A 12,385-nucleotide genomic window follows, 5' to 3' on the forward strand; every position below is an offset into this window, starting at 1 on the left:
CTCAGCACTGTAAGCAGCAGTGCTAACCACTGCGCTACCATGCCACACCAGTTTTGGCTTTAGTTTTAAACAACCCCTCAATCAGTATCCAGGGATATTTGAACACCTTCTTCAACTCTTCCCTGAATTTCCTCTGGGTGGCTGCATAAATAAATGTGTTTATGCAGGAATTCAAAAGTTTTATCATAGCTCCAGTTTCAGTGGCGATATACGCAGGCGCTGTACGGTCACCTCGATGTTATGTTCATCACTCTGGTCGTTACAAAGCTCACATTGTCTGTCAGCCACAACAGTATAAAACTGCCCGAGATAGTGAAGAGTAAAATGATGGATTTCCTTCGATTCTCCATCTCTGAATCACTCTGATTCTCACTGCTGTGACCCCGGAGTCTCCTACGAGCTCTGCTGGCCACTAAAACACGTCTGACTGTCAAAGAATTAAATAGGACAATTAAAGTAAATGGGAGCCAGACACGCCAGATGCTGTAAAACCATTTGTACACTGTACCAAAAGGTGAGGAAACAAATGTCAGATTTGCCCGGCAGCCCCACCACAATTTGTTAATTATCTGTTGAGGTTCAAAGGCTGAAAATATGGGGATGTTCTTTATAAAGATCACGATTGAGACCATTGTTATAACCAGAGCCGCAGTCCTCTCGGTGCAGTATTTTGTTTTAAACGTCTGGCAGCAGATAATTATAAAACGGTCAAATGTGAAGGAAACAGTGAACCAAACAGCCAAATCGAGGCTGACAGCAGTCAGGTATAGAATGAACTTACAGACGAAAGTGTGAGAAAGGAAGGAATGTGGAAAATGATAACTGAAAATCTGAAACATCATTACATTGATGATCATAACTAGGAGATCTCCTGTTGCCATGCTCACTATGTGGATGCAGATACATTTGGAAAGGCCGCAGTTTCCTCGAGTGAGTGTCACAATCGTCATTACGTTTGCTGTAAGAGAGAGAAGAAAAACTTGAGTGCCACTATCTAAAAGCAATGGAAATAAATTGTTACGCCACCCTGGGAAAGTGCACAGTCAATTCCAGCTCCAATTCTAGCCCCACGTGCCCCGGAGTCACAACACAAGTGAGTTAACCAATAACTCTCATAGAAATTCCAAAAGTGAAACTAAAATAGAATCTATTGACGCTGAAAAGCAATCCAGAGGGATAATATCCAATCAGTGCATGTTACTGGGCAGAGCACAGCCTTTACAGCCAATACCTTGACCACCAGACACATCAATCAACCGAGTCATCACTGAGGCCATCCAATCTCCAATAACTATTCTGAAGTAGCACAACCTTCTGAATCCTGCTGTTTGTATTAAAGGCACAGGCCATCCTTTTCTTCTGCTTGATGTAAAATGGCATGTTGCCTTAAAGACAAATGTCCATAAATCATCCATATACCAAAAGTGTAATGGCAAAAATAAATTCATGTGAGGAAGGAGCAGTGCTCCTAAAGCTATTATTTGAAACAAACCTTTTGGACCTAAGCCTGGTGTTGCAAGACTTGTTACGGCAAAAATAAAAGTAAAGGAAAAACAAGGCAATAGGCACAGAATGGAGAATAAAGAGCAGGAAGGAAACGAACCAAATAAACACTGGAAAACATTTTTAAAAAACAACTGAATATGTTCACGAAAAATATATTCCAGGGACTTTTAGCCTTCTCTTCAAGGGAGTTTTGAAGCTCAAATGCCCTTTGTGGGTTTAGAGAATTGTTTCCATGTGGAGGCATGTGAAAATCATCTGTGAAAGAAGCAAGCAAATCGGCTTGCCTCATTGGAGCAGAGTGGCTGCTGGAGGGTGGTGGAGGGCAACAGATTCCTGAGGGGGAAAGTGGAGGATCTGGAGAACAGGTCAAGGCAACGAACCATCAGGTTAGTGGGGCTGCCGAAGGATATGGAGGGCTTGAAGCTGAATCAGTATTTTTCAAAGGCATTTTCTTGGCTGATCAGAGGAGAGGAGGTGTTTGCCCCTCAGGAGTTGGAGAGAGTTCATCAGGCACTCAGGTAAAGGCCAAGGCCAAATGAGACACCGCGGGCAGTGATTAGACACTTCCAGAATTATCAACAGGAGGAGCGAGTCTTGGAGTGGGCGAAGAGGATCCAGATTATTGACTGGGATGGGTACATGGTGCAGATATATCAGGAAATTGGGACTGAGCTTGCGAAGAGAAGTTCAGCAATTTACCAGGGCGAAGGTGGTGTTTTACAGTAAGGACGTGCAGCTTGGGGTGCTGTACCCAGCAAGGCTGCAGGTCACCATGGACTCAATAGATTATTATTTTGAAAGGCCGGAACAGCTGAGGCCTTCGCCAGAGAGAAAAATTTGAGGCCAGTGTGAAGAGGACTTTTTGGGGCGATATGAAGGGGGGTGGGGTTGCGCAATCTACTTATGCCTTTGTGTGTTATTTATCTTTGGCTCTGCTGGGGATGGGGGAGATAATAATAAAAAATAGTGGGATTGTTGTGTTTGGCGTAGAGTGTGGGTGAATGAGGGTGTTGTAGCGGCAGACGGTCTGGGAGGCTGGCCAGGTGGGCGGTGTGGGAGGTGGGAGGGGGGATGTGTGTGTTTCGGGGCTGGGGAGAACTAACAGTGCCCAGGGATTTTCTTTGACTAACTCTGGGGATGGAGCTGGTGGCCATATTGGGTGGGCCGGGGATACAGGAATTTGGGTACGAACATAGAATCATGGTGCCAAAGGCTGACTTGAGGGGAGGGAGGTTAGAGACCTCTGACACGTTGATCACCTGGAACATGCAGGGCTTGGCAGGGGGTTGGAGCGGCCTGTGAAGATGGAAAGGGAATGGCAGAGTTCTTCGAGGGTTTGGAGTCCCCTAGGAGGGAAAGGAACTGTGAAAGGAGTTGGAGGCACCTTTGGGGTTAGAGGAGGTTCACACAGCCTTGGGGAAGAGGTAGACGGGAAAGGCACCAGGGCTAGATAGGTTCACAGTAGAATTCTATAAGAAGTTCACAAATCAAATGGCCCTATTGGTGTTGGGGATGTTCAATGAGTCATTGGCACGGAGTCTCCTCCCGGAGACATTGGGGAAGTGTCCATTTCCTGCCTTCTTAAAAAGGATATGGATTCCACACAATGTAGGTCAGACCAGCCGATTTCTCTGCTCAACGTGGATGTGAAAAGTTTGGCTGAAGTTTTAGCGTCAAAGTTATAGCCCTCACTCCCAGAGGTTGAGGGGAAAGACCAGAAAGACTTGCTGAAGGGCAGGAAGCTGGCAGCCAATGTGAGGCTGTGGCTCAGTATGGTTGCCATGTCAGCAGTGAGACTGGAGCCGGAGATAACTGTATTGTTGGATGAATAAAAAGCATTCGATAGGGTTGAATGGAGCTACTTGTTTGCGGATCTGGATAGTATGGGATCGGTCCTGGGGGTGTTTTGTGGGTGTGGCTGCTGGTTTAGCTCACTGGGCTGAATCACTGGCTTTTAAAGCAGATCAAGACAGGCCAGCAGCACGGTTCAATTCCCGTACCAGCCTCCCCGAACAGGCGCCGGAATGTGGCGACTAGGGGCGTTTCACAGTAACTTAATTGAACCGACTCGTGACAATCAGCAATTTTCATTTCATTTTTTCATACATGAGGCTCCGCCTGCTGGTGTGTGTGAACAAACACCACGATCCTTTTCGGGGCATAAACTAAACTTTGGGAAGAGTGAGTATTTTGTGGTTAGGCCCCCGAGGGGATGAGCTGGGTTGAAGCGGCTGCCGTTTTGTGTTGCTGGCAGTGGTTTCCGCTCCCTGGGGGCCCAGGAGGTACGGGAGTGGGCACAGCTTCACTAATTGAATTTCACTAGCCTGGCCAGTAGTGTCCGGGTGGATTTACAGAGGTTGGACAGTCTCCCATTGTCACTGGTGGGCTGGGTACAAGCTTTAAGGATGGATATCTTGACAAGATTTGTGTTTTTGTTTCAATGCCTCCCAGTCTTTTCGCCTGAAACATATTTTTGGGAGTTGGAGTGGGGTGGGAACTCCTCGGATTCACATGAGGCTCTTGCTGAGGGAGGGGCAGGGGGGGATGGGGGATTTGGGACTGGCCAGCTTGATGTTTTATTATTGGGCTGGATTGGTTTGGGATCAGGAAGTCATTTGGGTGCAGATAGAGTCGGGGTCATGCAAGGGGTCGTGCTTTGAGGTGCAGGTGACGACATCTCTGGTGTTTGCCCCAGCGAAATATTCTTTGCATTCAGTGGTCATCTCCACGTGAAAGGTATGTCAATAACTCCGCCAGCATTTTAACCTGTAGATAGTATCAAGGTGGGCTCCGATCAGTAAAAACCCTCTGTTCATCCCTGCAAAATTGGAAGTCCAGATTTGGGAGGTGGAAAGTCAAGGGGTTTGAGAGGGTGAGGGACTTGTATTTGGAGGGTCGGTTCGCTGGCTGTGAGGAGCTGAAGGAGAAAGCAGGACTTGGTGGGGAGGATACGTTCAGGTATTTTCAGGAGCAGGATTGGGTTCGGCGGGCTTTTCCAACATTTCCGGAGGCGCTGGAAAGGTAACTCTCCTGTGTGGATCCAGAGGAGGGAAGCATGTCCAGAATATATGGATGGATCATAGGGGAAGGGCAGGTGTTGGTTGAGGAGGTGAACGCCAGGTGGGAGGAGGAGCTGGGACCCATTTTGGAGGAGGAGCTGTGGAGTAAGTCCCTCCGTAGGGTGAACGCTTCGTCATTTTGTGCGAGGTTAGGTTTGATGCAGCTCAAGGTGGTGTTCAGGGCACATCTCACCAAGGCCAGAATGAGTTGGTTTTCTGAGGGTGTTGAGGATAGGTGTGAGCGATGCTCGAGAGGGTTTGCGAACCACACATACATGTTCTGGTCCTGACCCAAGTTGGTGAGTATTTGGGTCTTTTTAAAAACATATCGTCAATCCTGAACGTGGATCTGGAGCCCTGTCCATTACTTGGCATATTTGGGGTGTGAACCAGCGAGAATTAAGGGCAGGGGCAGGGGCTGATACTTTGGCAATCGCCTCATTGTTGGCTCAGCAGCGGATTCTGCTGAGTTGGAGGCAGGCGACACCATCCAATAGCACATCGTGGCCGGGTGATTTGATGGAGTTTTTGAAGGTCAAGTTCACTGTGAGGGGGTCGATCAATGGGTTCAATCGAAGGTGACGGCCGTTCATATTGCACTTTTAGGATCTGGTCACTTTTAGCTCTGAGTGGGGGTTGGGGTTCTCCGTTCTCTTTAGTTGGGGGGTTGTTATAGTTGTTGGGATAGGAATTTGTCATTTTTGGGCATTGATACACATGTTACTGACGTTTTGTTTCGATTTATATAAAATATTAAAAGTTCAATCCGAATATTTTCAACAAAAATACATTCCATTGAAAAACTAAAATTCAGCAAGAAATATTTTTTCATGACTTACTCAGGATAATAATTGATTAAAAGAAGAGGCTTCTAATTCTCCAATGAATAGTATCAACACTGAACATCGAGAATGTTTTAAAAAGCAGCAAAGGATCAGCAAAATATTTATAGACAGGGAAAGAAACAGAATACTTGAGTAAATTAGCCAGTCATCTAAGATCAGATCAGAAGAGTTTTTACGAGGACATAAAAAGGGAGATTGCAGTAAAAGTGAACATTGGTCCGTTGAAACAGAAACAGGAGAAATTATTATTGAGAAGGAGGAAATAGGAAAGATATTGAACAAATATTTTGTGTCTGATTTCACAGTAGAAGGAACACGTTTCACAACAGATATAAAGGGCAACCTAGGGGCTTAAAATAATAAGGAAATTAAGGTAACTAATATCAACAGAGAAACGGTATTCAAGAAAATTAAGGGAATAAAATCTGACAAACCCTCATGACCTGATGGTTTATACCTCGGTCTATATCCTAGGTTCTAAAAGAGGGAGCTGCAGAGACAGCTACACACAGTATTCAGGGACTCCGCACGGACAGTGATCCAATCCGGGAATCGAATCTGGGACCCTGGCACTGTGAAGCAACAGTGCTCACCACTGAGCTAGCATGGAAAAAGTCAGCATAAAGGGGGGTATTTTCAACTTAGCAGGCTGTGACTAGTAGAATGACTCAAAGATCAGTGCTGTGGCCTCAGCTTTTCCAATGGATATGGGAATGGGTGGGAAATTGGAGCTGGAGCCCAAGATCATCCAGGATGATTATTAATGGCAGAGACAAAGAGGCAGAGAGTAAAGTGACTGTCCTGGGGTATGGGTGCACTGCTGGCAGACCAGAAAATCCCACCAATGGAGAATTCTGCTGAGAAAGTTAGCATGTTGGTACAGCAAGTAATTAGGAAGGCAAATAGTATGTTGGCCTTTATTGCAAGGGGTTTTTCGTACAAGAATACAAAAGCATTGTGACAATTGTACAGGGCCTTGCTGAGACCACACCTGGAATACTGTGTGCTATTTTAGTCTCCCGATTTAAGGGAGTATGTGCTTGCACTGCATGCAGTGCAGTGAAATTTCACTGAATTCCCCACTGAGTCAGAGGGTTTCTTATGATGAGAGGCAAAATAAATTAGGTGTCTCTGGAGTTTTGAAGACTGAGAGGTGAGCGTATTTAAATGTTTATGGTTCTGAAGAGGTTTAACAGAGTAGATGTGAAGAGGTGGATTAGACTGGCTGGAGAATCTAAAATGTATAACCACGGTCAAGGGACCAATCATTTGATACTCAGAGGAGGAGGGATTTCTTTACTCAAAGGATTGTGAATCTTTGGAATTCTGCCCAGAAGATTGTGGATTTTCAAAGATTGAAATGGCTGGGATGGACGGATATTTGTCTCCAAGAGAAATAAGTGAAATAGGGGTGAGCAGGACAATGGAGTGGAAAGCCAAAATCAGCCATGATCGTTCTGAAAGTTAGAGCAAGCTCAGTGGGTTGTATGATCCACACCTGCTCCCCTCTCACCTTGTTGTGTACCTAATTTAAAAATATAAAGAGATGCAGATTGAGAGCATTTTACGCTGTTGCAGGTAAATTAATAACACAGGTAATTCACAACACAGAGCCGAGTGAGACACAATTAGTATTAGACCCATTTTCTGGGAAACCTACCCACACATTTTGATAAATGCTGCAGTCCTAAGTCTGCATGAGATGACAAGATGGTGTAGAAGGTCGTTCAAATCAAATCTGAGTGTGCAAACGTTAAGAATTCAGTGAAGTTGTTCGATTACAAGAACATTGGAATTGTGCGTAAACGTTCTGGCAACAATTGATTCTGTGACACTGTGATCCAGGAAACACTACACTTCATCGAACAGGCATGAAGGACAAAGAGTGCATTAAAACAGATTAACAACAAACAGATTACAATAACTCACCGGGAACACCAACAGCTGCGAGAATCGGGTAGTAAATCTCTTTTATCAGCAGAATAGTCGGCTGCCCCATTTTCTGTGACAGTGGATGAATTCTGTCCAAGCTGAAAGTCTTTGACTCGTACACAGGCAGAGGCACAGGAAGGGAGCTTTATATTTACCGCACATCAATCATCCGGGGAGTCAGTCACATTACATCATTAGTAGCATTAGTGACAGTCACTGAACAAATAGAATCAATTAATTGTTTATTCTGATTTCTGATATTTCAGAACAAATATATTTGAACTTGTAGTTGTGCAGTTTAAGAAAATAACCTAAAATGAAAAAAATAGATTGAATCATAGAATCATACAGAACAGAGCGATCAAGCCTGTACCGATAAACAACTCCTCTCAATCTGAGGTAGACAATTTCACAGGTTCAGCACACTCACCACTCGCTGGGTGAAGACATTTCTCCTCACCTCAGCCCAAAGTGGTTTCCCCAGATCCTGAGACTGTGACCCCTTGTTCTGGACTCCACCGCCATCGGGAACATCCTTTCTGCATCCGCCTTGCCTAATCCTGTCTGATAGCTCGAGACAACACACTGCAGACTCCCAGTAACAATAAAAATGGGCTTATTAATAGTCGGCAAAGTCAACAATAGACAGCCACAGAGATGGAGTGGGTCTGAAGGTAGGGCCAGTCTTTACCCTGGGTTGGTTCCACTTGAGAGTTCGGTGGGCACACCTGGTGGTTGGCTGCCGGCTTTTCTTCTGTCTTAACACCGTAGATCCAAGGTGTTCATTCTGACAGTTCTTGACCCTTCGTGTTCCTCATTTTCCTGCAAAGCTGGTGAGGTGTTCAGAGTGTTAACTATATTCTTTTTAGTTTTGATGCTGCTGTTGGCTAGTGTGGTTGTGTTGGAAGGTGGGCCGCCCAGGAGGAGGAGGAGGAAATGCAACGGAGGCACCGCATGCGGTCTCGAGTGTACCGACGTTGCCTGTCGTTCGAGGACCTGCCGGACCGGGCATGCCGTCGAAGATTCTTTCTGAGCAGAGAGACGGTGTGACATATCTGGCAGATCATGGTGCACCTGGCATCGTGGGGTTATGGGGGAAGTCCGTTAGCCATCAAGGTGACTGTCGCCCTGAACCTTTACCCCACAGGTTCCTTCCAGGCACTGAGTGGGGACCCATCCAGGATCTCACAGAGCTCAGTGCACAGGTGCATCCGCTCTGTTATAGAGGCCCTATCTGCCCAGTGAGCAGAATGCATCCATTTCAATGTGGACCAAGCTCACCAGGATTCCTGGGCAACGGAGTTCGCTGCCATCAATGGGATGCCCTGGGTCCAGGGGGTGATCAACGAGATGCATGTCCCCCTACATGAACCTGCAGATCACAGGCCACTCTGTACCTGCTGAAAGGTTGTCCCACTCGATAAACATGCAGCTGATATGTGACCATCAGATGCGCATTATGCACGTCTGCCCCTCATACCCCAGCGGTGTGCATGACGCCTTCATGACACTCAACGATTCCTGACATGTTCGAGACGCACCCCAACGCCCACCGCCCCCCACCCCCTCCCCCCACACCCTGGCCGGGGCGGCTGGCTCCTGGGCGTCACCGTTTATCCATTACAGTCGTGTCTGATGGCGCCTCTCCGGAGGCCATAGACCGACGCTGGGACCTGCTACAACGACGCCCATGCAGTGACCAGGGGCGTGATCGTGCAGCGCTTAGGCCTCCTGAAGATGCTGGGGGCGGGGTCACCATATGGATCCACCCCAGCTCCAGAAAGTCCTGCAAGACACAAGACAAAACGCATGATAGACCGCGGGCCGGGTTGGAGTTCAGAGGTAGGCGTGGTGGGGGTGAGGGTGAGGATGGTGGTAAGCGTGTGGGTGAGGGTGCTGTGGGGGTGGAGGTGAGGGTGCTGTGGGGGTGGAGGTGAGGGTGGTGTGGGGGTGGAGGTGAGGGTGCTGTGGGGGTGGAGGTGAGGGTGATGTGGGGGTGGAGGTGAGGGTGGTGTGGGGTGAGTGTGGGATTTAGGGTGAGGGGGTGTCAGGATGGTGTTGGGAGGGAGGTTGACTCAGGGGGCAGGAGAAATGCAACTCCGCAAGGCCTCACCCTCACCCACAGCCGACCTCCACTCCGGCGACCTCCCTTTCACCTGGACCACTGACCATGTCCAGGGCCCCCTGCTCAGCCACAGTGAGGGGCCACAGGTACGGCGGCCCCCCTCCAGTCTTCTCCCACTTTCGGTGGTTATGGGCAGCCTACTCCTCGCGGGGGAGGGGGGGGGGAACAGAAAACGACACTGTTACACAGTCCGCCACATGCAGCCCAGGGGGTGGATAGCTGGTGGCCAGGGCACCAGGCCATGGTGGCTGGTATGTGTGCCGGCATGTGGTGCAGGTTGGGTGTTCGACCGTCCTTCGGGTCACGGGGGTGTTACGGGTGAATGGGACAGGGTTAGTGCCGGGGCAAAGTGCTGCCTCCTCACCCTGGCCTCCTGAGGAGGTCGTGCAGTTTCTTCCTGCACTGCTGACCGGTCCAGACAATGGTGCTGGTGGCTCTGACCGCCTCTTCCACCTGTGCCCAGGGACAGCGAATGGCGGTGGCTGGCAGTCTCCTTCCTGGGCTGGGGTACAGGGTCACCCGCCTCTCATCCACCGTGTCCAGGAGAGTCTCCAGATCGGCGTCCGTGAAACAGCGTGCCACTCTCCTCCCGCCATCTTGTTGGCTGGGATGGTGTGTCGGGGGGAGTGAAGTGTGAATATGCAGCTGAAGCTTGTCATTCTCCTGAGTGTCAATCGCGAATCCAGGGAATACCACACAGTTTCTCATTGGAATCGATTGTGTTCCACGTGGTGCCAGTGTTATTCCCCCTGACAGGCACAGTTTCGGTATAGATGCGGCGACAGTTTTGCTGTTGTAGAACTCCGCAAATCCTGGCCCGGCATCAAAACTTAGTCTCAGGGACAGAGAATCCCGCCTCCTGCCTTTCACCTCAGATTGTACTTCAGCTACAGGTTATTCCACAGGTTTTAGTTGGAAAATACAGCCGGCTGGATTCTCCGATTTTCAGCCGAGGACCTGACGCTGGCGTGAGAACGGTGGCATTTTAAGACCGCAAAATTGGTGCAAAATGGCCACCGATCCTCCGTTTGGTTGGGGGGGCGAGGGGGCAGGCAGTGTGGAGCACCAGACTGCAGCTGCGGCCGGAGTATTTCTGGGTCCGTGGTCGCGCATGTCCACGGTGGCGGCCTGCAGCAGCCACGCCGTGCAAAATGGCGGCGGCCATGCGCGGATACAGGCTGCCAAATAATGCACCACTTTTGGCCAGGCTTGCCACCCCCGGACCACCCACCCCCCAGTGTCCCCATCCCCTGCCAAAGACCCCCTGCCCGCGGATCGGCTCTCCCCCGACTGTGGCAGCGCTGGTCTGAGTCCACAGCCGCCAGGCCGAGTTCCCAACAAAAAATAGCGCACGTGACCGACGGCGTCGGGAACTCGGCCGGTCGAAGGCGGAGTATCGGGGGGGTTGGGCCTCAGGTAACATCCTGAGGCCGTCGATACGGCGTGCGGCGGAGACCGGAGCATCCCGCCCAGCATCTCTTAAAGAAGAGGCATAAATATACAGCAATCCATTGTAAACGTGAGCTTGGAAGGGCAAAATTCAGCAGAATGGCACAACATGGCAGAGAGTGAACTCCAAGGTTCTCCATTGCTGCACGCTGCCAGCTATTCAACCATGGCAGCCACACCATCCAAATAGATGGCAGCAGACTCACTGAGACACTCCCCTCAATCTTCCTGCACCACATGGTGCACCCAGAGGGAATAGGAGGGAACTAATGAGGGATGAGCACATCTGCATATTCTTACCCCATGAAGGAGGGGATGCTGGCCATCATTGGGGCATCCGTTACTGCAGCCATGACCAGCAGTGGGGTTAAAGCCAGTGAAGAATGCTTTGACTGGCACAGTGGTTAGCACTGCTGCCTAAGGCGCTGAGGACCCGGGTTCGCTCCTGGCCCTGGGTTACTGACCGTGTGGAGTTTGCACATCCTCCCCGTGTCCATGTGGGTTTCACCCCCACAACCCAAAGATGTGCAGGTTAGGTGGATTGGCCATGCTAAATTGACTCTTAATTGGAAAAAAAAGGAATGGGGTACTCGCAATTGATATTTTAAAAATAGAACACATTGACACTGCTGTCAAGGCAACGGGGTATGGCATTCTGTCGGCATGATTTTGGCCTCACGACCAATTCTTCATCCAATCGCCTTTCTCGATTCTGACGTCAACCGACGGAGAATTCTGTCCAATGGGCTTCAGTTAAGTAAGATGATGTAACTAATGGGAGGAGCTGAAGTACCAGGCATCTTGCACAAACACAGTTTAGTTTTAGATTGGGATGTGATCAGAAGTCAAGCATCTGCTCCCAATGCAGATCTGTTGAAGATCTGTCTGTCGACAGACTAGCAGTTTCTTTTTAACACCTTAGAGAGTTGATTGTTTTAGACCTGGAAGTCAAGGTATGAAAGGTGTTTCATATGACTTTCGCTACAGATCGTACATTGTTCTGATAGGGTCAGATCTCTTTCTGTAAAAAAGTCAAAAGATCTCTCTTTCTCAAAGTGGAATATGCAGACATCTCTGCATCACAGGTTTTCCTGATTGCTAACTGTATTTAAAGTGGATTGAGATCTGAGATGTTTTGTTTTCTGAATAGAAGTAAATATAGCAGTGAAAGATTATCATGTCACTGTATTGATTAGCATTGTTTGATAGGTAACTGTAAGCATTTTTCTTGTTTAATGTTAATGATATTTTAATACTGCATCAGTAATAAAGTTAGTTTTAATATACCAGATCCCTATTTTGCTGTATTCACTCCTGGAGTGAGGTGCCTATTCCTGATGGTCTCGTAAAATTACCAAAAAAATTAGGTTTTCTGTCCCGTATCCGAGCCACTGTTGTGTTCCGGTCCACGATCCTAATAGGAGACAGAAAGTGATCAGACAGGAAATAAAGCTAATGGTGGCCTGTTT

The 12,385-nt window shown here is 48.5% G+C and overlaps 1 protein-coding gene across 1 annotated transcript; it reads right to left on the reverse strand.

Moving 5' to 3' along the window:
• Window positions 1-227: 227 nt before the first annotated feature.
• Window positions 228-7,452, reverse strand: LOC119967957 (probable G-protein coupled receptor 139). Its single transcript, XM_038801057.1, has 2 exons — window positions 7,340-7,452; window positions 228-958 (listed from the first exon to the last, which is right to left on the reverse strand). Exons 1-2 carry the CDS (start codon window positions 7,407-7,409, stop codon window positions 228-230), a joined length of 801 nt encoding a protein of 266 aa, XP_038656985.1. The 5' UTR covers window positions 7,410-7,452.
• Window positions 7,453-12,385: the final 4,933 nt, after the last annotated feature.

Source organism: Scyliorhinus canicula, chromosome 6, assembly GCF_902713615.1.
Source record: "Scyliorhinus canicula chromosome 6, sScyCan1.1, whole genome shotgun sequence".
Taxonomy (NCBI): domain Eukaryota; kingdom Metazoa; phylum Chordata; class Chondrichthyes; order Carcharhiniformes; family Scyliorhinidae; genus Scyliorhinus; species Scyliorhinus canicula.

Coding starts and splice junctions, on each gene's coding strand:
- LOC119967957 (XM_038801057.1), bottom strand. CDS start 7,409: ATGGGGCAGCCGACTATTCTGCTGATAAAAGAGATTTACTACCCGATT. Junction 959..7,339: donor CGCAGCTGTTGGTGTTCCCG/GTGAGTTATTGT, acceptor TCTCTCTTACAG/CAAACGTAATGACGATTGTG.